General features: G+C 44.9%; 1 protein-coding gene across 2 annotated transcripts in view; it reads right to left on the bottom strand.

Moving 5' to 3' along the window:
• The window catches only part of LOC125554015 (DNA polymerase epsilon catalytic subunit A), a 37,172-nt gene extending 12,618 nt beyond the window's left edge, over nucleotides 1-24,554 (bottom strand). Inside the window, exons 1-38 of one of the 2 annotated variants that reach the window (XM_048717646.2) lie at nucleotides 24,123-24,554; nucleotides 23,395-23,460; nucleotides 23,235-23,294; nucleotides 22,995-23,090; nucleotides 22,427-22,587; nucleotides 22,190-22,278; nucleotides 21,877-22,094; nucleotides 21,387-21,473; nucleotides 21,159-21,293; nucleotides 20,628-20,750; nucleotides 20,050-20,133; nucleotides 19,694-19,858; nucleotides 18,890-19,066; nucleotides 18,607-18,720; nucleotides 18,133-18,237; nucleotides 16,867-16,985; nucleotides 16,662-16,803; nucleotides 16,496-16,590; nucleotides 16,179-16,284; nucleotides 16,015-16,094; nucleotides 15,715-15,891; nucleotides 14,905-14,989; nucleotides 14,709-14,789; nucleotides 14,432-14,575; nucleotides 14,216-14,311; nucleotides 13,912-14,112; nucleotides 13,658-13,712; nucleotides 13,437-13,579; nucleotides 12,941-13,368; nucleotides 11,323-11,464; nucleotides 11,041-11,238; nucleotides 10,890-10,964; nucleotides 10,619-10,809; nucleotides 9,503-9,674; nucleotides 9,348-9,412; nucleotides 8,751-8,883; nucleotides 8,564-8,665; nucleotides 8,399-8,482 (exon numbers count right to left, since the gene is read on the bottom strand). In XM_048717646.2, coding sequence (XP_048573603.2) covers nucleotides 8,399-8,482; nucleotides 8,564-8,665; nucleotides 8,751-8,883; nucleotides 9,348-9,412; nucleotides 9,503-9,674; nucleotides 10,619-10,809; nucleotides 10,890-10,964; nucleotides 11,041-11,238; nucleotides 11,323-11,464; nucleotides 12,941-13,368; nucleotides 13,437-13,579; nucleotides 13,658-13,712; nucleotides 13,912-14,112; nucleotides 14,216-14,311; nucleotides 14,432-14,575; nucleotides 14,709-14,789; nucleotides 14,905-14,989; nucleotides 15,715-15,891; nucleotides 16,015-16,094; nucleotides 16,179-16,284; nucleotides 16,496-16,590; nucleotides 16,662-16,803; nucleotides 16,867-16,985; nucleotides 18,133-18,237; nucleotides 18,607-18,720; nucleotides 18,890-19,066; nucleotides 19,694-19,858; nucleotides 20,050-20,133; nucleotides 20,628-20,750; nucleotides 21,159-21,293; nucleotides 21,387-21,473; nucleotides 21,877-22,094; nucleotides 22,190-22,278; nucleotides 22,427-22,587; nucleotides 22,995-23,090; nucleotides 23,235-23,294; nucleotides 23,395-23,460; nucleotides 24,123-24,338 — 5,010 coding nt within the window. In that variant the 5' untranslated portion in view covers nucleotides 24,339-24,554. Of the gene's footprint in view, nucleotides 1-8,398; nucleotides 8,483-8,563; nucleotides 8,666-8,750; nucleotides 8,884-9,347; nucleotides 9,413-9,502; nucleotides 9,675-10,618; nucleotides 10,810-10,889; nucleotides 10,965-11,040; nucleotides 11,239-11,322; nucleotides 11,465-12,940; nucleotides 13,369-13,436; nucleotides 13,713-13,911; nucleotides 14,113-14,215; nucleotides 14,312-14,431; nucleotides 14,576-14,708; nucleotides 14,790-14,904; nucleotides 14,990-15,714; nucleotides 15,892-16,014; nucleotides 16,095-16,178; nucleotides 16,285-16,495; nucleotides 16,591-16,661; nucleotides 16,804-16,866; nucleotides 16,986-18,132; nucleotides 18,238-18,606; nucleotides 18,721-18,889; nucleotides 19,067-19,693; nucleotides 19,859-20,049; nucleotides 20,134-20,627; nucleotides 20,751-21,158; nucleotides 21,294-21,386; nucleotides 21,474-21,876; nucleotides 22,095-22,189; nucleotides 22,279-22,426; nucleotides 22,588-22,994; nucleotides 23,091-23,234; nucleotides 23,295-23,394; nucleotides 23,461-24,122 lie in introns of both variants that reach the window. The other variant, XM_087517264.1, reaches the window with a different exon arrangement.
• Between the last annotated feature and the right edge of the window lie 482 nt (nucleotides 24,555-25,036).

The raw sequence follows: 25,036 nt of genomic DNA, 5'->3' as shown, positions 1-25,036 counted from the left end.
GGATTAGTTACCTTGTCACGCAAGACATCCTGTGTATATAATGTAACCTACTCCATGGAATACAATGAGTTGCACCAAATATTCTCTCTACATGGTATCAGTTTTACCGCGATCTTCTGTCGCTTCCGCACCTCTCCGCCGCCGCGCCTAACCCTAGACGCCGCCGCCACGCCAAGTCCTCCTGCCGCCGCCGTCGCTACCTCTCTGTAGCCACCGCCGCCGCCTCCTTCCCATCCACTCTAGCCGCCGCCGCCGACGCCACTTCCCCTGTAGCCGACGCCGCCGCCGCTTCCCTTGTTCCTCCCGAAACCCTAAGGGCCGCCGCCGCTTTTCCCTTCCTTCTGTCGCCGCCGCCGCCCTCTTCTCCATACCCATCGCAGCCACCGCTCCCTCTCCCTCTCACCCAAAACCCTAACCACCCGCCGTCTCCATGGCCAAGGCCGATGCATCCGACGCCGGCTCCTTCTCCGGTGCCATGTTCACCTCCGATCGTCTCAACGAGATCCACATCAAGGACCACGTCCCTGTCATCCTCGACCTCGACTCGCCGTCCTACAATGCATGGCGCACGTACTTCGCGCTGTTGTTCCGCTCTTACCGTCTCATCGAGCATGTTGACGGGAGTGTTGACTTCCACGACATGAAGGATGATGACGAGTGGCTCGCTGTGGACGCCTGCATCGTCAAGTGGCTCTTCCTCACCATCTCCGGCAGCCTCTTCAACATGGTGAATGCCCGCGATCCGTCCGCGTATGCTATGTGGACGCGCCTGTGTGATCTCTTCCTCGACAATCAACTGCAGCGCCGCGTCTTTCTTCAAGGGGAGTTTTCACTATGCAGCAAAACGATCTTTCGATCGACGAGTACTGCACACGGCTGAAGGTTCTCGCCGATGAGCTACGTGACGTCAGCATGACCATCGATGACTCGGTCCTCCTCACCAACCTCCTCCGCGGCCTCCACCCCGACCTTGGCCAGTCCGCCGCCAACCTCTCCCTCATCACACCGACGTACGCGAAGGCGGTTACCTACCTTCGCATGGAGGAAAAACGCCTCCGTCACACCGCTCGGCAGGCGACCCACGCCGCTCTTCACGTGGGCCTCGCCGCCGGCCACGGCTCTACTCCAACCCAGCCGGGGCCGCGCGCTCCCGCTCCTGCCCCGCCACCCGCACCTGCGCCCTCCAACGGCCGCAAGCAAAAGGGTCGCGGGGGCCGGGGCCGCAACTCCAACACGACGCCGCGCCCTCCTGCGCCCGCAGCGGCTGCCCCTCCTCCGCCTTGGCTCTCGGGGTATAACCCATGGACAGGAGTAGTGCATGCCTACTCCATGCCCGTCCCCCGCCCACCAGCTCCGAGCATCCTCAGGCCACGGCCGAGCACTCCTCAGGCGCTGCTGGCCGCACCGGTTCCTGCCGCGCATGGCGCTGCCGCGGCCTACGGTGGCTCGTCGGCCTATGGTGGTCCCCCTGCATACGGCGGCACGCCGGGCTTCGGTGCATATGGTGGCGCCCCTCCGGTCTACGACCCGGCGCTTCTCTCTGCCCTGCATGCTGCCCCCTCGCCGAGCGCCTACAACGGAGGTGGCGATTGGTACATGGACACCGGTGCCGCCGCCCACATGGCCTCCAACCCCGGTATCTTATCCCGTTCCGCTCCCTATCCTTTCTCCTCCCGCATCATGGTCGGTGATGGTAGCTCTCTTCCCATCACCCATCATGGTTCATCCTCTCTTCCATTACCTTCTTCTTCTTTAACTCTCAATAATGTGCTTGTTTTACCATCCTTAATTAAAAATCTTTGTTCTGTTCGCACTCTTACTCGTGAAAATCCTGCCACTGTTGAGTTTGACGCTCTCGGTTTTTCCGTTAAGGATGCTCGCTCCCGGAGGGTTCTGCACCGATGTGACTCTCCCGATGATCTCTACCCATGCGGCGCTTCTACTCGCAGTTGTCCGATCGCTCTTCATGCCGACGTCTCGCTTTGGCACGCTCGTCTCGGTCATCCCGGCGCCGATGCTCTTCATAAAATTTTGAGCACTTTTTCCTTTTCATGTAATAAATCAGCGGCTCACACTTGTCATGCCTGCCGCATAGGAAAACACGTTCATCTCCCGTTTTCTTCATCTTCATCGATTGCAACTTTTCCCTTTGATGTGATTCATTGTGATGTTTGGACATCTCCCGTGCCTAGCAATTCGGGTTTATCATACTACCTTGTGATTTTAGATGATTTTTCACACTTCACTTGGACTTTTCCGTTACGCCGCAAATCCGACGTCGCCTCCACCCTTCACTCATTTTATGCCTATGTCACCACCCACTTTCATCGCACCATTGCTCATCTTCAAACCGATAACGGAAAAGAATTTGATAATCTCGCCATTCACCATCTTCTATCCACGCATGGCACCATTTTTCGCTTAACTTGTCCATACACATCCCAACAAAACGGCCGTGCCGAACGTGTTCTCCGCACCCTCAATGAGAGTGTCCGCGCCTTGCTCTTTCATGCACACATGCCACCTCGCTTTTGGCCCGATGCACTCACCACCGCCACTCTTCTTCTCAACCTCCGGCCATGTAAACCACGCTGGAGCTACACCCCTCACCATCTTCTGTTCGGGTCTCCTCCATCATATGATGATCTTCACGTCTTTGGTTGTTTGTGTTATCCCAACATCACCGCTACGGCGCCACACAAGCTTGCACCACGCTCTCTCGCTTGTGTCTTTCTTGGCTACCAACCCAACACCAAAGGTTTTCGCTGCTACGACCCGGTCTCTCGCCGAGTGTTCGTCTCACGGCATGTTTACTTTGATGAAGCTGTTTTTCCCTTTGAGCAGGTTTCATCGACAGCAGCTCCGACCGTGGACGCTCCCACTCGGCGATCTCGGGGAGCTCTTTCGCTCCCATCGCCGCGCCCGCCCTACTCTTTGGCGGGCCCCTCCGGCCTCTCGGCGAGGTCTCCCTCGCCGGCTCAGGAGGAGCCGGCCTTACCTCGGTCGGCGTCACCCATACGTGCCGCGGCCTCCTCGCTGCCTGCGGTTACTCCGCCACCCGCGGCTCCATCCGCGGCCTCGTCACCGTCGTCTTCACGGTCACCCGCGGCCTCGTCCGCGGTTCCGTCGCCGCTGTTGGTACAGCCACCTGCGGCTTCGCCGATGGCCTCGTCGCCGTCCCTGACGCTGCCAACTGCGGCCTTGCCCGCAGATTCGTCATCGCCCCCTGCGGCCTCGTCACCCGCCGTCTCGGCCGCGGTCACGCCGTCATCCTCGGCGGTTCCCTCTCCAGAGGCTGTGGCTCCGCCTCGACGGCGGCCTCGACCACCACCCCCACCGCCTCATCATTCCATGGTGACACGCGCCAAGGACGGGATCCGGCAACCGAATCCTCGCTATCACAACCTCAGTGTCACGGTCGTCTCTCCCGTGCCACGCTCGGTGCACTCTGCGTTGAGCGACCCGCACTGGCTTGCCGCCATGCGCTCTGAGTATGATGCCCTCGTCGCCAACCGGACATGGACGCTGGTTCCTCGTCCCCCTGGTGCTAACATTATTACTGGCAAGTGGGTATTTCGGCATAAGTTCCTTCCGGATGGCTCTTTGGACAGGTACAAGGCCCGCTGGGTTGTTCGTGGCTTTGCGCAACGTGCTGGTGTTGATTTCTCGGAGACCTTTTCTCCGGTTGTCAAACCCGCCACGATACGCGTCGTTCTTCAGCTCGCTGCATCTCGTCATTGGCCTGTTCATCAGCTCGACATCAACAACGCATTTCTTTATGGTCATCTCCAGGAGCGTGTTCTATGTCAGCAGCCCACTGGTTTTGTTGATCCCACTCGGCCTGATGATGTCTACTTGCTCTCACGGTCTCTCTATGGTCTGAAGCAGGCGCCTCGTGCTTGGTATCACCGCATTGCAGCATTTCTCACTGCCCTTGGGTTTCGCAGCACCACCTCGGACACGTCACTATTTGTGCTTCATCGAGCTGATCATGTCGCCATGCTTCTTCTGTATGTTGACGACATTGTCATCACCGCCTCTCACGTGGACATACTTCGCAACATCATCGGTCGTCTTGGTTCTGAGTTTCGGCTGAAGGACTTGGGCGCTTTGCACTTCTTTCTCGGCATTAATGTGCGACGTGATGCCTCTGGATTCTTTCTCCATCAAGGACAGTATGTTCTTGATCTGCTGGATCGTGCTGGCATGACCGACTGCAAGCCTGCTGCCACTCCTACCGAGGCTAAGTCAAAGCTTTCTGCCACTGCTGGGCAACCTGCTACCGATGCCCCTCTATACTGCAGTATTGTTGGTGCTCTTCAGTATCTCACGCTCACCAGACCAGACATTCAGTTTGCAGTTCAGCAGGTTTGCTTGCATATGCACTCGCCCCGTGATGTTCACTGGTCCTTGGTCAAGCGCATTCTTCGGTATATTCGTGGCACACCGACCTTTGGTCTTCGTCTTCGTGCTTCTACCTCCACCGAGCTGCTTGCTTACACTGATGCGGATTGGGCTAACTGTCCTGACACTCGACGGTCCACATCGGGATATTGTGTCTTCTTCGGTGACTCTCTCATATCTTGGTCCTCCAAGCGGCAGCCCACCATCTCCCGCTCGAGTGCCGAGGCCGAGTACCGTGTTGTTGCCAATGTTGTTGCCGAGACATGTTGGCTCCGTCAGTTACTTGGTGAACTTCGGGTTTCCATCCCGAAAGCCACGGTGGTTTACTGTGATAATGTTTCGGCCACCTATCTCGCGACCAACCCGGTGCAGCACAAGCGCACCAAGCATATTGAACTTGATGTTCACTTCGTCCGCGAGAAGGTACAGTTGGGTCAGCTTCGTGTTCTTCAGGTACCGACCACCCAGCAGTTTGCCGACATTATGACCAAGGGGCTTCCAACCGCTGCATTCCAGGAGTTTCGTTCCAGTCTTTGCATCGCCGATGCCGACGCTTCGACTGCGGGGGGGTGTTGAACGTGACATATCTTGTATTTCTAATCTTATCTTCTCTAGTCTTGTATAGCTAACTCCTAGAGATATGGTAGGATTAGTTACCTTGTCACGCAAGACATCCTGTGTATATAATGTAACCTACTCCATGGAATACAATGAGTTGCACCAAATATTCTCTCTACAGCCGCCATCTTCCACTGGTCCATCTTCAGAGTAGATTGAGGTGCCAACCTTGGCAGGTGCCTCCGCCATCGACGCCACCATGACGCCAAACGACGACCTCCACCTACGCGAGTCCATCTTCAAGCAACGGACCCAAATCCATGCTAGGGTAGGGCCGCACCACCGCCGTCGCCGACCACCCACAAGCGCCACCCAGCCCCAAGGTTCCCAAAGCGGCGCCTTCAAGAAGGGAACGGCGCCGTGAGCGCCGTCGCCGCCCAACAAAGTTAGGGCTTTCGCCCGGGAGACCTAGGGGAAGGGGAAGTGAGGGGATCAGTCCATACCGACGCCTCCAAGGAGGGGAACGGCGCCCTCAGGCGTCGCCGTCGACGCGGCCGGCCATAGCCGACCAGGGATTTCTCCCGAACTAGATCCCCGCCACCAGCAGCGCCTCCTGTACAGAACCGGCGACCCAAGGAAGCGCGGCCCGACGAGGTAGGCCCGCACGCCGAACAACGGAGGAGGGGAGGCGCCAGATCGCGCGCACCAGCCACCGCAGGCCGCCGGCCGCAAACGACCACCGGATCCCGCCGCCTGCATGGCCGGGACGCCAGATCCACCACCCGCACGGCTGCTAGCCGGCCGTGCCTTGCCAATGGAGTCGTCGCTCCAAATCCGGGGTTCCCCACGCAAAGGCAAGGCAACCAAGGCCCCACCGCCACCATCCTTGGCGCCTCGGGCTTGCCCGGCGGCTGCCTCAGGCAGCGGCAAGTAAGGGAAGAGGAGGAGGGGCGGCTAGGCAGGAGGAGGGAGGAGGAGGGGCGGCTAGGGCTAATTATGTACTTATCAGCAAAAAAATCAAGTGGCTGGCAAAGAAAGTGACAAACCGTAACCAAAACCACCCTTCAGAAAAAACGAGGTCAGAGGGTGGGGTGGGGTGGGGGGGGGGGGGGGTAATCCCTCGGCATATTTTTATAGAAGTAGCGAGCAACACAATTGTAATATCTGCTCCCTGTGGAGATCAAACCCGGCTGGCATGGAACACAGTACAGTGTCCCTACCATTGAGTTAGTGCTCGGTTCTCTACCAAAACCACCCTTTGTAACTGCCTCAAGGTGTAGTAGGCAGGAGTTTCTCAAGTCAAGAAGAACTTAACAAAGCTTTCGCATATTGACATGTTACGCAAAGCTTTTGCGTATTGAAATGATAGGCAAAGTTTTTGCGCACACGTAAAAAAACTTGGCCAGAAAGCAATTTGTTCCTTGCAAAAGATGGCCTTAGTCACTAAGTTCTGAATTTTGCTTTGCACTTTTAGCAATACAAAAAAGAATCAACTTCACCATCCTGAAATCTGAAGAAGTCTGTAGTGCTATACCAATCCAATGTTCAGTTGAAGATGTGACAGTAGTCAGGAGCATTTGCCTTGTGAGATGGAAGAGCTTTCTTGAAATTATCTTGGACTGCCCTTGTCCATCAGAAAGTTAACAAAAGCCCAAGTTCAACCTATTATTGATAGAATTGCTGACCAACTTCCGGGATGGAAGGCTGAAATCATGACACGGGCTGGCCAAGCAATTATGGTTAAGGCTGTGCCAACCTCTATGGTTAAAGCAATTGAAAATCAGAAGAGAATTCTTGTGGAGAGGAAGGAAAGAGGCTAGAGGTGGTCACTGTTTGATTGCATGGCCGAAGGTTTGCCGATCCAAGGAACTTGGAGGTCTTGGTGTTCTTGACTTAAAAGGTTGGGCCCTGCGAATGTGATGGCTTTGGCTGTGCATAAAACCCAGGCAGATAATCCTTGGGCCAGGTTCACTGTACAAGTTCATCCTTGTGTTAAGGCTCTCTTCTCCACCACTATAGTCTCGGTGGTGGATGATGGTTGTAACACCCTTTTCTGGAAAGATTGATGGTTGGAGGGGAAGCCATTTGCTGATCTTCTCCACACCTTTTTGCCCTCGTTCCTAAGCGCCGGGCTAATAGTCGTACAGCTCATGATGCACTGATTGGGCATTGCTGTGTTCAGGATATACAGGGCACTCCCTCAGTGGCTGTCTTGTCCGAATATTTAGATATATGGGACCTTGTGTCTGAAGTGGAGATACAGAATGATATACAAGATTTGGGGATTTGCTGGAGATGATCAGTATTCAGCAAAAACGGCTTATGTTCTTTATTGATTCAGTTAGTCTGGAGCATTGGAAGTTGATCTGGAAGTCATGTGCCCCTAAGAATGCCAATTATTCCTTCGGTTGGTTGCCCATACTAGATGATGGACAGCTGACCGCCTTTCTCGGAGGTGTTTGTCACGTTCAGCATGCCCGCTTTGTGATCAGGACGAGGAAACGATACATTACATCCTTGCATCTTGTATCTTTGCAAAAGAGACCTGGTCGCTCCTGTTTAGATATCTTGGTCTCCCTGACTTGGCGCCCCAATCACCTTCTGCATTTTTCTTTGACTAGTGGTCCAGAACCATCTGTATTGTGCGAGGTTCTATGCAAGCTGGTTTGAACTCCTTAATCGCGCTTGGTGCTTGAATGATTTGGAAGCATCAAAATGAATGTGTATTCATCGGGAGTTCACCTAGTGTCCAAAGGGTGCTGCTGGCCGTGTCAGCTTCAACCTGGACGAGGTCGTAGCTGTGGCACTAGAAGCTTGCATCGGTAGACTGTGCGGCAAGCTTGAGGTCGTATCCCTACTAGGCCGTGTGTTTCAATTCTCTGTATCCTCCAAGCGTGTTGGCCGCCAGATCGTCTCAACCTGATTCTATGGGTGTGTTTGGATCGATGCCTACGGCAGCCAAGCCAAAAACAAACGGGCGTTGACCAAAAGGGTGAGCATGTGGTTGGTTGAGGGCTAATAATTTGGATCCCCGGACCAATGCTGCTTCACCAGTTCATTTTTGCGCCAATGCTTTGGCGAGTTGCCAGCGGCAGAAAGCTGTGCCAATTTTTTGGCAAGCCCGTGGTTTAGTAGGGCAAGCAGGGGCATCATCCAAACACACCCTATTGATGTGATGCTTTTGCTCTCAAGATCTGGCTAGATCAGCTTGAGGCTAATTCTTGAGCTAGTGCCTAGCTTTCTGCAGTTTCATCCCTCTGTTTACACCCCCACCCAAATATTCTCTAATTCAATAAAAAAATACTATCGGGGCCTCCCCTGCAGTTTTCCGCTCAAAAAGTGAAGGGGCTCACAAGGAACAGAAAAGAAGTAAAGTCTGATTTAACCTATTTAGATCAAATACAGCCTAATTACATCAACTCAAGATAAAACAAACCTGTTGTTGATCATGCAATGCCCTTGAGAAGAACACATCAGCAGTAAAAAGAAGCCAATCAAGTTCAAGGTTTCCCAATGGCACCTGTTTCAGTAAGAAATTGATGTAAAGTCATTTTCATGTAAACTGAAATAATTCACTAGAACCACAATAAAGAACCCCTACATGTGCATATCTAGCAAGTGAAATTCTTTCATTGAACCATTGAGTTGATGCAGCACAGCGCTGCATGCTTGTTCTACCAGCTGTCGCTTGCCAACCAAGAGCCTGGATAAATAGGTGTAAGCAAAACAACAAGGCAAAGAAACAAAAATGCAAAGAAAATATAACCATTGGGACCCCCATTACATACCTGATAGTTGTTATCCCGTGCATTGCAAGGAATGGTTACACACGGGAAATCATCAAGTGCACGTACAGATTCCCTTATAGCTTGGAGTTTAGGGCATTCAATGATGCCTATGACAGGTCCAGGATGTTGTTGTCTGAAATATTTCACTTAGTTTATCGTAAGAAAATATCTGAAATAATCATTACTTGGCTAGTTTTCTTTTGTTGAAAGCTTTGACTAGTATATTGCTAACGGCCCAACTGGTAGAGATAGACATTCTTCAATTTAATAACATTTGATCGATACAAGACTCTACTCCATTATTGCTGCATGTACATATTTACGATGCTGTTATGCATCACAATTTTGCCACAAAAAAAAGAATATTAAATTGAGATTATGCTGAATAATTTTAGATTCAGATAGTTTTATTAAACATGACTGGCCAGTACAGGTAATCAGTAAGTTACCAACAAAACCAGGCTACAGAAACTGAATACATACATGTTCATACTTGTTAGTGCCACAGCTTACTGAAGCAATTCAACAGCATAGACAACTCATAGAAAGAGACTGATGGAATACGATTGATGCTTGATTAACAGAAAAATGGCTTACCTGTACTCAAGTAACATTCGTTGCACATATTTGCTACCTGCATCCATTGATGTGTGGTAGTCCACCTAAAATAAGGAATCAACAATCAGAACTTAGCAAAGAAACAGCAAGGTCAAGTTTGTGTTTTATGTATCATTTTTCCCTGTCATACATACCTGGAAAGTGAGATTTTCATGCAAAGGGTCAGGAGTCTGGCAAGCATCCCGAAATTGCTTTTCAAGAAACGCAGGTGACAGTTCTTTATTACGGAAAGGATTGATAACCACTGCATGTACTCTGAGAGATGTAGGGAAGTACATGACATATACAGCCCTTCCTTCAGACACACTGGAAATAGGAGAATCCATAGATCAGTGTCAAATTAAAATCAACACTTTACTGTAACAAGAGCACAATGGCTTACGCACGGCAACAAGAATAGCATTGAAGTTGCCGGTTATCCAACATATCAGTACTCAAGATTATATAGTTTTGATTAGTAAATTACAGGGAAATTGATTTTGGATCCCAGGCCCCATGGAGCCTGAATTTTTGAAAAACACAAAAAAAACATATTTTTGAAGTTTCAAATAATTCTGAAAAGAGTACACATGAACATAGGGATGTATCCTACATTTATGTACAATTTCATGATGAAATGCGTTTTAGTGCAAGTTGCACACAAAAAATCATGTAATCACTCTAAAAGTCCATGGGTTTTTTTTGTGCAGCTCACACCAAAACGTATTTCATCATGAATTTTTACAGAAATGTAGTATGCATCCCTACATTCATGTATGTTTATTTTCAGAATTTTTTTGAAACTTCAAAATATGATTGTTTTTTTTCAAAAACCAGGCCCCATGGAGCCCGGTAGCAAGAAATCCGCTATCCTAATGTTCAACCTACCATACATTTAGGAGGGTAAAGATAGTTTTACTAGTAACGGTCTAGTTTTCATGAGAATCAATCCTTGGGTCCTGGAAAGGATTAAAAATAACATTTTACTCCATAAGTGCTTGAATGACTGAACTTCTCTTGCCTTTTCTACTTTGACAGAGACAAATAATGGGTTAAAGTGATCCCTCGAGGTAAAGTATATGATGAGTGAAAAATACAAAGATAATGCAGAAATAAGGCATTAAAGAAATAATAGTATCTCATGCAAAACATTTTTAACTCTAGATGTACAATGATATTTACAACAAGCAAAATATAGAACTGGTAATAAAGCACTTCAAATCAATTTAGATAGCCATTGTAGGTCTTCTCACAGCTATCGTCAGGCCTACCTGTTGTATAGATAGAAAAATGAAACTGTTTGTTCCAGGTATGAGAACTCTGCAGTTGTTTTCATTTGCAACTCAGCAAGATCCCATCCATCTTGGATATTTCGTTTCTCCGCAGATTTGTCCACTTTGCAGACACAACCAATTTGGAGAATAGCATTTAGCTCCAGTGGAATTTTCGTCTCATATATGCCCTACATGCAAGTCCAATGTCAGTTAAGGAGATAAAATAAAAACAATACAAGACCATATGCACAAGTTGCCAAATACTCACTTCAACATCTGGCTCTGCAAGATGAGCAGCAAGTTTTCTTCCTTCAGCCCTGAACTGTTCTTCACTAGTTACAACCTGGATGCTACAGCCATTAGTATGTAATCTAAATCACATCCCTAGTTACTTTCCAGCTACTGTTTAAGATTTTCACCTCGATGAGATTGAAAGATGGTTTTCCATGAGGAAGAATCTTCTTTACACGCCTTCCTGGAAACTCATCTGTGATAGGAGCTTTTGAGTTTAGGTAGAAAACTCTAGGCACATTGATGGGAATCTTGAACATGATCCCCTCAGCAACAACCCATGCAAAAAAACGGCCAGGCAATGTACTTGGAGCAAGCTGGATTATCTGATGCGGAACATATATATGAACTCGTCAATAAATATAACTACAAATGCTACAGAAAAAAATAAATTTTGAAAATTTACATGCCTGCCAATGTGATCTAAAGAGGGACAATTCTTGTTTCTGGAAAAATGTAGACCGATTCCTACCATTGCCATGTAACTGACTGTCATTTCTTGCAGAAAACAAATTATTACTGGGACCCTCAGAAGAGGCTGCAGCACCCAACCTGATAGAAGCAGAAGTAAATATGAGTATTGATTGTCCATCAGTACTTAGTTCACTCAGCTTAGTCTCAATTGTATTAGTGGCTCCAGCATAACAGTAGATGAGTTCAAATAACATAAGTTGTCTATTTAACCCATACGAAACATGGATGGTCCACTTCTTAAAAAACATATTAAAAATTTGGTTTTCAATGACATCCGGAACACTGGAACCTGGTGCAGCTATCATAGCACCACAGTAAGAGTTCAACTACTTTATATGATGTCTTGATCTCATAGGCAGGCAATGGCTAAAAAAATGGCCAGCGGGACTGCTTAGGCCAGTATCGCTTGACTCAGCATATGGGCTTACAAGCTGAAGATGAGGAACAGGGAGACACTATTGCTAAATTAATTCATCAATAAACTAAAGTACACCGCCCACATAGGAGCGCCACACTGTGTACACTGAATTCAGTCGGCAACAGTTGTAGTCTCAAGGCAAAACTAGATGGGTAGATGTTGGCAATTGGCACCGATTTTATGCATTTTCCCAGCAGCCAAGGTTTATTCTCTTGCATAAATTGGTACATGAGTGTTAAATGTGGGTTATTATTGGTGATGGGCAACCTTAACCCATGAAAGGATGTATCTTTGGAAATTGGTTTGCAGATAAGCATGGAACTCAAGATAGATCTCAAAAGAAATCGAAGTGCGGAACTCGGACCAGTGTAATCTGGCATCCACGGGCGCCGCTGTTGGGACTGGCACTGCAGCGGACCTGCCGTCCTCAGACAGGACGTAAACATGCCAGTTTTGGAGGTTTGACTGAGTTCAGCACCCATCTGGTTCCTAGCTGCACTTTTGGCAAGATCCCTTTTCTACCATGTGTTCGACGCGTCCAAGACTTAGAAAAGTATGGCAAGATTTCCTTAGGCCAGCCAAAGTGTGGCTCAGATTTCAGTAACCTAACCATAGGCAAGTTTGGCAAAAAAAAATGCTGGAAACTTTAGCAGCCTTAGTATATGAACCAAGCATCATGCTTTTTGAAATGAATCTGCCTGGAGTGGAAAGTAGAATTTGAATGTGGGAGAGAACAATTACAAGACATCTAGGAGGACGAGGAAGAGTCAGAGACAAAACCCAGCCAGGAAAGTCTCTGCCACCCAAAGGGACCAGGCCCATCTCTCCTCAACTATGAAAGGGGATGTGTCACATTGGTTTTGTGCATCCAATCCCATGAGTTCTGATTTTGAAACTTGTCTTATTTTAGTTAATAGGGCAGCAGAAATCTGCTAGGTAGACCTTAGCTTTACACTATATGATGGCGACAAATTGACAATACAGCCCTTCATATTGCTCTAGTTGACTAAGTTTTACTTCTACCTTGCCTCTTCTTTCTTGTTGATCACCGTAGCAATATTTATTAACATGAAACAGAAGGGCTCGGATCTACCAGGCAAAAAATATTTAACTGTGTGTATATTGTGTGCCATTACCTTCGACGTTTCTTCTGTTCACGGACATATTTCCATTTTCTCTTCCTGGCCTCAAGCCATCCTTGATAATCAGTACTTCTATCAACTATTTCATCAGCAGAGTCATCTCGGAGTGGTTCATTTGACCTGATTACAGATTTTTGCTGGTTTTTGCAATGACCCAAACTAGCTTTTGCTGATGGTGACCCATTTGGATGATTTTCTTTGCCGATGTTAAAACCATGGGATGCAGTAGCTTTTCTCAAACCTTTGTCTGATGTTAACAAATCTTCTATGTCTCCAGTTCCATTCAAGTTATGCATCCCCATGTCTTTATTCAAGGGACTGAACATATCACGTAGTTTGCGTTGACGAAATCGGTCATCCTTCTCTCTGACCTTTTTATGCAACCAATCAGGATGAAGAACTCGGGGAACAGGATTTGAAATCTGTAGAGTTGAATATCTCAGAAAATGGTGCATACTAATTAACAGAACAAGAAAGAGTTATATATTACCTTTTGCATCGCTGCAGGAATAGTTATGATCTTCTGAATAGCCGAGCTTAGGCGCTGCTTGTAGTAAGACCAATCAAGAATAAATCGGATGTTTGCTTCCGTGGAGACTTTGCACCATTTTCTTAAATAGAACTTTGCGACCTCTGTCAAATAAGAGGATAGTGTAAGTAAGTTGAACAGGTTGGGGATACAAAAGCAGCGATTTGCATGAAAAGTATTACCAGCATCTGTCTCAAAAATAGCCACCGGAACAGCACGCTCGCTCACTGGGGTGCCCTACATGATTTGGGAAAGACAAAATAACCATAACAAAATAAATACAACAGTTCAATTCACTTAAAATTATAGGAGCAAACTATTGTCATCAAATGAATGAGGGGACTTTTGTCCAGATGCTGAAAGGGTCACATAATTTATTGGCGAATATAAAGATTAATAAGTTATAGGGTAAAAAACTTAACACGACAGTACTTACTTGTGGCTCTCGGGCAACTATATATTGGCAGTGCAGTCCTTTGTCTTTAACCATTGAATCTCCAAGGAATTCTGCAAGTCTTTTTGCTGTAGTTACAGCACATGACTTCTGTTCTCCATAGTCAACAAGGGACTTACTCATTGTGCTTGACTCCGATATGAACCCAAGCAACTCACTGTCAGAAATATCAATTCCTTGATTCTGCAATAGACAAATATTGTTAGATAATACTGCATGGGTTTAACAATGCAAGTGAGTAGGTTAGACAAAAAGAATAAGCTTGTGAATTTTGCAAACCACTTACGTCCAGTAGATCTAACCAGCGGTTAGCAACAGAGGCAACAGCTGCATAGCACTCCTCTAAAGTAGAGCCATGGAGAAATTTATCGAATACCTCCGCCTACAAATAAAAACATAAATCAAAGAAAATATATCAGCCATATACTAACTGATGTAGTAGTCCCTGTATTCCTGTTTAGGACGCAACAATTAGTAACTGATGCAGAATTGGAGCATGTACCTGAAAAACTTTGATGAGCTTCAGCTCACCTCGACGCTTAATCTCGAAGCCTTTAAGTTCTGCCAGGGTGCCATCTTCGTTGAAGACAGCATACCTCTTCTTTATCAGAATCCCTTCCTCTTTAGAGGCAGGTAGAATCATGGCCTGTAATTTTAGCATGCATTGTGACATGCAAATAAAAGTTACGATCAGTTTTGGGATTAGACAAACTAACTTGGATCCGGGAATGGAAATATTGCATGAGTAGAAGGAAAGTGGTCCTAATAAATCACTTCACCTTGTATGGTCCATCTACCTCAAACTCGATGGAGCATTCACTATTTGTTGTGTATAGCTTGCTTACAGGATCTTTCAATGTCTAACAGGACAACACAGGAATAGAGCAAATATGATTCCAGTTGTTAGAAAGAAGAATATCAACACTGGATGAACCTGACAATTTAAAACATAACTTGCAGGAGAACAACTCTTACTTGATATTGATCATTGGTGTTGGTTCTTGCAACATCAACATTAAGCATCACACATGGATAAGATATTGTGAGCTTCTTCTCAGCTCTGCAATATCATCAACTAGTGTTAGCATACTAAATTGAGTGTAAAGATGAAACATGGGAGCGTCAGTTCATAATAAACTGGGTAAACGAATTATTTTCCTGGATACACAGTTACTCATTTTATACTACCTTAAATCCAAAATAAAGGTAGTTATGAATATGATTCACATGAACTTAAGAACTGAACATTCTTCAATTTGGTCACTCGCATACTAAGGCGCATAAAATAACAAGAATGGACTCAAGCGAAATCATAAAAAAGGGGGTACCCAGTGCTGAAAGCCCCCACACAAGGTGGGGAAGGGAATTTCTAGACAGCCTTACCCCTGCATAATAGTTCTGCAAGGAGACTGGTTCAAACCCAGGACCTACAGGCCAAGTGGAGAGACTCTACCAGTGCCACAAGTGGGGAGATTCTACCACAAGAATGGACTCTCAAGCAAAATCATAGTATCACATTTTTATAAATTTTACTACAGTATTATGATCAGAATAAGTAGTTGAACTAGTGCCTTGGAGAATGTGCAAAAAAATGCACTAATGACAATTCTACATATGGTATCTTGCCACTAACTTGTGCCTAACTCATTGTTCGAATCACAACAGCAGCTTTTCATATGGAAAACAGGAAAAGAGAACAGACTAGTGATAATCAGGCAAGCACGATACTCAGCAGAGACAAATACTTCCATTGAAATACAACAAATAGATAATTAGTGTCCTCACTTTGTCTTGAAAGTAAAATTCTCTGGGAAAGAACCAGGCAAAACACACCAAATGCCATCTGTGTCGAGTTCCAGTGGTCTTCCAATTTTGTCTACAAGTAATCGAGCATTTTGGATGATTTTTGCACCAGTATATGTTACAACACCAGCCATTTCCATAGAGTACCATCTTGCACCCCTAAATCAGAAAGTACATTCGCTATTAATTACCTTCCTTTGTAGAGAATAAACTAGTATTACATTTCCATGGAGTACAATACATGAAGACAAAGGAAATACTGTCTGTATAAGTTACACTTACTTGCGCATAACATATCCATAAAAAGAATTTAATATGCACTTGTGAGCAAGTTGCAAAGAATCATATAGCACAACCATGTCCTGCAAAAGTTAAGTAGACATGCACTAAGAAGAAGCTCAAAATGACCGAAAACATAATAGGCACCTAAATAGGCATCACTGAACCTGTGCTTCCTGAATTTTGATAGAATTTCCACTGGCTTTTGCTTCTGATAGTTTTCCTTTCCATGTTTTATTCAGGCCTTTGTATTCATACCTTCTATCACGAAAGCTGCAGCACCAAAGGAAGGGGAGATTTTAGAGCAACTCCAGAAAAACACTAGCAGACAATAGTATGAAATCAACAAGAAAGTGCAGTTTTCTTCATCAGAAATTATCATGTGAGATTAATCCAAGACCAAGTTACTATATAGTATACCATCAACTTTTTTTGGAAGCTAGTATAACACCAACTTTAGGGTTATAATGAACATCTGACAGACCTTCGCACTGTATCTACGTAGAAAGAATTTTCACGCATGCATATTCCAGCTTCTCTAACTTCTGTAATTGGTTTGTCAACTACTCTTTTGTACGCCTGCATTGTGCCATAAGTATAGTCAGCGAAGGCCCGCCAAAAGGGTTAATCCATGAATTCAAATATACTACCTTCTGGCAGTACTTCTTCAAACGATCCTTCAGCTTTAGTAAATGCTCTGGTTTTGAGAGGTCGAGGAAAGGCTTTGAAGATGTAACCCCACCAGTTTGAATCATCTCTGACTCAATTTGCCTCTTTATATGATGATAGTCACTAGAAAATAGAATAACATTAGAACAGAAACTCAACATATTCATGCAAGTTTGTAAAGCTTACCTCTTTTTTGCCGTGTAGGTTTCTCCTCGCCAGACCCATTCGAGCGTTCTAAGGCAATTCTTTCCAGGGCGATTGAAATCACATGCTGTGCAGTCCACATCTGTAACTATGGATGGTGGCTGCCATCAACAAGTGAGGAAAAAAGCTTAATTTGGTTGCTGGGTTATAATCATGTGAATATCTAGTATGACACTACAAGCGATGTGACAAAGCTGAATATTTCTGGTGATATCTTTCATGGTATAGGGTGATTGGCATATCTCATGGGTGTGTAGCACTGTCATCGGCAGACATAATATAAACCTCCGCCTAGGTAATAACGGACAGACCCAGTGCTAGAAGCTCCCACACCAGGTGGGGTCTGGAGAAGGATTATACGAGGCAAGCCTTGCCCATGCACAGTGCAATGCAGAGAGGCTGCGTCAAATCCAGGACCCCTTGGCACAAGTGGGGCGTACTTCACCACTGCACCAGGCCTGTCCTTCATACCTCCGCCTAAGGTGCCTGCTGAAAGATATATCTAATATCTTACATCACCTGCCATTCCATTATGACCATAACAGCTAAACTTTTAGTTCAACTGGTTTGTTCATGGAACTCTATGGTACGGCAGCAAGAATCATAAGCTATCCAGCACCCCTTGTGCTGATTTGACACAATGGACCTGTGAGACTTGACGTGAGTGGCAGTATTAGAGTATGAGTGAACTGCTTACCTACCCCTAAAGACACGTGAACCGAGGTGAAACGTAGTCACTCACTCTGACCAAGTTCTGGTGGCAGTGACAGCAGCGCTGCTGCTTGCTCAGTTTTGCCATAGTTCAGCTTAGTTGGTTTAGTCACTTTTTTGCTCTTTGCCTTTTTTTTGCTTTCTTGTTTAAGTTGGTTGGGTTTGTACTTCACGTCTTCTCGGCATTCTTCTTTGAAGAAACAAAGACACACTTGATGCATATTTGAGAAAAAGATTTGGGGTGAAAACATCTAGTGGTAAACATGCCTAACAAAATTTTGTAATTGCAACAGTCCAGATTTCCCATCCAACCTTCATATTTTCTATAACTCTCAGAATGATGCTTAAGCAAACAGTACCCAAAGAGATTCTACATCACAGACGGATAATCTTCACAAATCACCATATCACCAGAACGCCAGAAAAGAAAGTTCAGCTATCTCTTAACATATTATACCGTTAAAACCTTATCAGTCATGGAATTATCAATACCAGCAATACAACATTCAAATACTTCATTAAAGTATACAAAATTACCTGGAGCCTATTTGTCAAAATGATATTTGGATACATTGCAGCAACATCCAGATGATATATAAGAGGGCATTCTTCACGAGTTGGGTGGTCTCGCAATGAAACAAGCTGTGAATTTGACATAATAACAAAGGTCAATCAAGCATGGAGCTGACAAGTTATAACATTTTATTGATGCCAGTTATGTAGATATTTGGCTAGCTCCGTTTCTGGGTTGGAAACTTATTTACTAAACCAATGAGGCCCAAGCCAACCAACATTTGCAAAATCAAACCTCAAACTGTAAATAAGTATCTTGCTAATCAAATAAAGAATGAGCTAAAATGGTGGAATAAATTTGCTTCAACAGTCAAAATTTTCATGTTTCAATGTAACCAACTATGGGAATTGGCACTAAGCTTCAGTTTGTCACATTGGTCTTAAAGAGGCTGAGCAGAGAGTGAAGATTACAGACCACAGCAGGACAGGACACGATACCTTTTGCTTTATGGCATCCTTGACTTCATCATAATTTGTGACAGAATCAATATCCAATTTTCCTTCTACAGCAATGGCATATTGCAGATCACGGTCAAGGTTTTCAATTAGTTGCTGAAAGAACAAATATGCATTGAGTTAATACACTGAACGTATGCATATAAATTCTTGTATGAAACCACATCGATGTCCAACAAATTAATAATCCAACCAGGTACAAAAAAGCTCAGGAACATTTTCACTAAATTAAATAACATTTCCAGAATACTATAACTCAACTTACCTCAAATGCTGAGGGTTCCAGCTGAAATTTTGTAGGAAGATCAGATCTAAATACACCAGTTTCAAGACACTCAACATGACCACCGATGTATGTTTCGCTTTCTACTAGACGGTTATTGTAAAACTTCTCCAGATCAGCTTGGTGCTTGTTAGGACAAATGATATTAGCCTGGAATGCCTATACATAAGAAGAAACTGATTTCAGCAAGCATCACAAATCAGAAACAGTTGAGGAAGTGGTACTCCTATATTGTCGCGACTTGGGAGTCCCAAGTGCTTGGAGTGGGTTCACGGGAAAATTTTGTTTTTGCCACTCTAGATTTTGCCAATTTTCCTTATGCCATTCTAGATTTTCATATTTCAGTTTTGCCACTCTTAGCTTTTGACAATTATCACAATTGCCATTCCGTGGCAAAAGAAAAATAATTTTATTTCATTTTTGCCACTCTTAGCTTTTGAAATGTATCACAATTGCCACTCTAAAAATTTTGTTTTTGCCACCGGAATGGCAATTGTGATAATTGTCAAAAACTAAGAGTGGCAAAAGTGAAATGTCAAAATCTAGAGTGGCATAAGGAAAATTGGCAAAATCTAGAGTGGCAAAAACAAAAGTTTCCAGGCCAACAAAGGGGGGAAAGACTCATTCGAAAAGATGTTGAAAACATGGTAATTAATTTACATCTTGTTAAACAACAGGCAAGTTTTATGTGTCATATAGTTGTCCACAGACCAAAAAGGGCTTATCTTTTGACTCAAATAATAACAACAGTACAGAAAACATGGCAACAAAGTTTATTCAACACACCTGGACCATTAGCAGCATTTCACATAGTGTCCCACTTCCTTTCCGCAACACCTCATCAGGTGACATAGGTATTATGGTCGCAAGGGAGAAGATAAATGGATGGACATAAGTCATGTATAAGTAGTATGTGGCAACAGCATCTGATACAGAATAAGAAGCCATTGTCTGAAAATGAGACAATGCAAGGTAAAATGAGTAGCAGTGTCATTTCAGGTCAAGTAATGACAAGTACATTTTAAACAACAATATAGACAAACAGCAGTATTCACGGTTAGTTTTCATGTAACCATTTGCACTTCAGCTACTTCTCAATGACAAAAGTTACCCCATCACCAAGACAGGTAGACTAGAGATACCTGTGGCTGCTCCATTGCAAAGCGAACCATATCTTCTGGATTGACCTCCAGAGGATCATAACCAAGCTTGGCTTTTGTAACAGCCTGTGAGTGTCAAAATGGAAGGAAAGTCACTATATAAATGCAAAAGCAACATATTTAGAACAAGAAAGATAACAGGCAAATAAAGCCGTCTACAACGGCAACAGTTCGGATTTTGCTAGGTACGTGGATATCATCCAGTATGGGGCACGGGTGAGAGCACCAGCCAGAGATAACGGACTCCAGACGATTCTACCAGACATATTAGTTCAGCTTCTGTTCTGCAGCATGTAGTCAGCCTTCCATACATCTCTTCTTATCAATGCAACGAGATGCAAGGGTTTTGCATTTTCTCCAAAATAAAATAAAATAATGCAAGAAAAAATCAGGCAATAAAAAAGGTTAAATGACTAACGCTAACCTTTTAATGCTAGTTCAATACCCAAACTTCAAATTTTCATAGCATTGTCAAAACTCAAGTTTGACAAATCATTTAGTACCAAAAGCATAGAACTCTCGAATTTAGAGTATTTTTCTTTCACTATGTAAATTATCACCTTTAGACCTTGGCTTCCCTGTGGAAGGTAACTGTCTCGCTTCACCCAGGCAAAACAGTCAAGATGACAGGAAAATTTAGCTCGGCATTCACCTTGATTACTGTCGCATTGGAAACCAATCTCCTGTAAGAACAAAATAGGAAACACAAAAATGAAAAACACAGTTTTCCATTCCAACAATTTTCCTCAAAATCTAGACAAAGGACAAATTATAAAACATATGTACTACAGAGGGAGTACATAATTTCCCTCTGTAAACTAATATAAGGTCGTTTAGATCACTACGAGTACATGATATTCCTTGAAATGTTACGGAAGACACTACCATGCTACTGACACTATCCCAGTCTTGTGAACTTTCCCATTTAGCTACAGAAGTGCAGATGACTTTTTACAGATAACTTTATTTGCATGCAACTGTTTGGCCAAGATTGTGAGCATTCTACTACATAGTTTATCATATCATATGCTACATGAGTCATACCAAGAGCAACTATTGTCTGCTAAATTAAGGAGAAATTACCAGCATACCTCATTCATTTTTATCCCATGGTGGGCAGCTCTCTTCTCCAAAAACGGCCAGTCAAAAAAGTCACCGTTGTACGTAACATAAATACCAGGTTTAACCTCTTGCATGTGAGAAAACCAAGCTTTAAGTAGACCCACCTACAAATATAAAATAAGAAGAAAAAATGAGCAAATTAGTTACGATGCTGAAAAATGCATATGCCACTGGACATAATATGCAAAAGTTCATACCTCGTCTGCGACATTCTTAACTCTAAAATGCCCCTCGAATTCTGGTTTAGGTGTGTATTCCAAATCTTCAATGTCTTCCCCTACACACTACAAATAAAATAATGTGTTATGCAAAACCTATTTTAAGGGAGAAAAACCATATGGTTCTTGCAAGCACAATCGAGAACAGTAGGTTCAGCTAAGTTAATGATCTAACTGTTATATGTATGTAGTTGATTCTGAAGTATGCGTCTGGTGGTTAATGCACGTGACAGCTCTTGGATTCCCCTTGGCAATTGCCATCTTTTTTAACATGGAAATAACATTTTTGTAAAGACTTTTTTCCCAGAGGAAGGAGAACTGGAGAATTGCATGTTGCTTCAAACAAACAGAAAGTAAACGGCATACAGACATGCCAGGTAACTGATGCTGTCCAAGACTAGGCAATAAATTGAACACAATAAACTGGACAAGTCATGAATAACTATAGCACAAACAAAACAATCCGTACCTCTCGGTTGATTATCAAGTACCCTTGCCCATCTATCATGTAGGAGATCATCATTACACTGTCGTATTCAGCATCTGGAAACTTCAAGGGAAGCTTTGTGGTCTCAATATCAAATGCACATACATGAACTTCTGCACGCTGAAGCAGATCTTCCCTTCTCTGAAGCAAAACATCAGAACCAGATACACCAACATTATACCACTGTCCAGATCTCACATCTGCGAAGAGGTTCAATGCAGAATAAATAGTGTCAGTTCATCGGTGTTATATTAGCACATGCTTAAAAAACAAGACTTGCAAACTTTAGCCTCACCATTATCTATAGCGAAACGAACATGATAGGGAACATCGTATTCACGCAAATCGATGATGCAGTTTATGTAATCTTGTGGCCTTTCTACCCTGTTAGATCAACAAACAATAGGTTAACAATAAATGCAAAATATGCATAATACATAAAAACATGGAAAGGATACACAGTAAAATTAACCCCATAGAAACAAAACATAACTGGGGAACAGCAAAACTGGAGCCATTTAATGCAGGGTACCTTTTTACACCATAAATTGATTCAAATGCATCCACGGCATCTCTTTCTTCTTCATTCTTTTCAACAACATGCATTAGATCACTCCTTACACGCATTAATTGCTGCACGGTATCGAACTGAATCTTCAAATATTTTCTCTTCAAACCAGAAAGGTGGTTTTTCTGCAACAGGGAGACACAGAAAGACGGCGTGTTAAAATTATCTGCTACATTCGGCCCAGCAAAATATAGATGACAAAAAATTACACATGCATGAGAGCATTGGCACCATTGTGGAGTCATAGTAGGGACAGTCAGCAGAAGTACAAAACAATAACAGGTAAACTTAACATATTGCAACTAGCTAGTCCTTTGGTTCAATTTAAGTAAAACTACATAGCACTTAGCGTGTGAACGTCACTCTACTGTAACAAGCAACAAAGGTAGGAAAAAAGGACCGCAATGAAATCTGAACATCAGCCCTCAAAAAAATGGAATCTGAAGATAGAATCAAACTCATCACAACGATTGCATTTTCTGATGCATACAAAATGATATGCTGAATTAAGCATGCACATTAAGGCACGTACAAGATCCAGATCCTCTTTTTCAATTATTTCTATATCAGCGATTTCCCCTTCATAACGTCGCCTGAGATACGCCTCAACTTCCAACTCCGTCTTCTCCTGAACATTTCAATTCACAAAAATAGAAAATCAGTCAAGAAACAGACTCACCAGGAAAGTTCACAGAAAAGTTGTGAGTGTTACATCTATATAAATACTTTGATGGGATAAGAGAACAGATCCCTCAGAAAACCTTAAGCTCACCTTAGTTGCAGCATAAAAATAAGGCGGGAATTTGTACTTCACTTTAAATGTAGAACCATCCTGCAAGAAAGCATAAACAATTAGACATGGCAAGTCAAACAGTGTTATTTTTTTTCTGCAACATGGTCAAACAGTGTTACTTTAGTTGCATTTTGTTTACCTGGGACACAAAGTACAGGTCAACACAGCTGTAGATTTTCCCTGTATCCTCATCCTCCCATGATGACTGCAGGTGTTATTGCAGTGTAAGAGATCACATAAGAAAGCCACTCATTCATTAGATTTAGCAAATCGGTTAAGCCAATGGCTCTTGACCTTCAACTAAGCATCTCCGAGTTGGTTCTACCATGTGTTTGATTCGTTCACAATATAGATGGACATTTATTAGGCAAATCATTTTATTCAAGATGGATGGACATTTTCGGCATTCTCCCAGGTCCTACTCTATATGGCAGCAGCATTATCCGTGCTTTTAAGAGATTGTATCAGTTAATTCCATTGTATAATGCACAAATTTTTGCTGTTGGAAAAAAGTTGCTCATTCTTGTGGAACCATGGAGATTCTGCAGCTTCAAGTAATTTCTTTGTTACTTTAAGTCGCAGTCAGAGACAACATTTCACTATACCGACAATAGCAGCAGACTCACCACCCAACGCTATGGATTTGAGGTACAGAAATTTAGATAATGGAAGCAAACAATTCCTTCCGCGATTTCACGCTCTGCGTTACCTGGGTGGTCTAAACACCCTACTGATTTGTTAATTTCACAAGCCGATTGCGCTTGAAATGAGAAGCATTTCACAGCCTCTGCAGAATTCAGCTGCTAATTCCACAATACAGTCGACGCGAAATAGAAGCTAGAGCAGCGAGATCGAGAGGGAACTCACGGGGGAGAAGGTGAGGAGCCAGCCAAGCCGGCGGTCGCCTTGGGTGTAGGGCGCGAAGCCAAGCCGGCCCTCGAGGAGCTCCTCCGCGCCCAGCCGTATCCGCTGCTCCTTTGCCGCCGAAGATCCAGACCTCCGACCGCCCCAGCTGCCGCCGACGCCGCCGCCGCCACCTCCTCCGGCCGACGGTCTCCGTCGCCGACCATCACCACCGCTCATGCTCGGCTGCCCTCAGTAAGCTGGGGAGAGGGGGGGGGGGGGGGGTCGCCGGCCGGGATGGAGCTTCTTGAGTGGCGGAGGGAACGGGCTGGACCAGGGGCGCCAGCGAACGGCGAGAGGCGCTGTGGCGGCGCCGCGCCGGGGGGACGGGGATTGGAGCGAACCGCGCGATGGGGTTTGCGACGTGAGTTTTTTTTTCTTTCTTTTTTTGGAGGAGGCGCGTATTTGGCCGCGCTGCCGTTTTGGTTTTTGGCGCGCTCCTTTTCCTTTTTCCCGCTTCCTGGCCTTGGCCCAGAAGATTTTCCTTCAAAGAAGCTAAGAGCATTACACACGGACCGGCAAATCTACGCGTCCGCAGACAGTGACCAGCCATGCCTCAAAAAATGTATTTCACATTCGGATATCTCAAATCCATATTATTACATGCAACGTGAAACCTAATCTAAGTGGAGCTCGTCCGGTTCCGCTTCCCGCTCGCCCGGCTCCGCCCTGGCTATGTCCGGCGGCCAGCTGCGCTCCTCAGAGTGTTGGTCCGATCGCTGGCAAGGTAGAGTAGGACATGGGACACGAGCCGGCTCACGGGACTCAAGGCGCCACCATCTCCCATGCCCTACTCTTCCCCGTCGAAACCTGGAACCCGAACGATGCCGCTGGACGTCAAATCGATGATGGATCCGTCCGGGGACAAGCCGTCGACG

Source organism: Triticum urartu, chromosome 1A, assembly GCF_056163025.1.
Source record: "Triticum urartu cultivar PI428250 chromosome 1A, HENAU_Tu73, whole genome shotgun sequence".
In the NCBI taxonomy this organism is placed as follows: Eukaryota; Viridiplantae; Streptophyta; class Magnoliopsida; order Poales; family Poaceae; genus Triticum; species Triticum urartu.
This window is presented reverse-complemented; position numbering and strand designations above follow the sequence as displayed.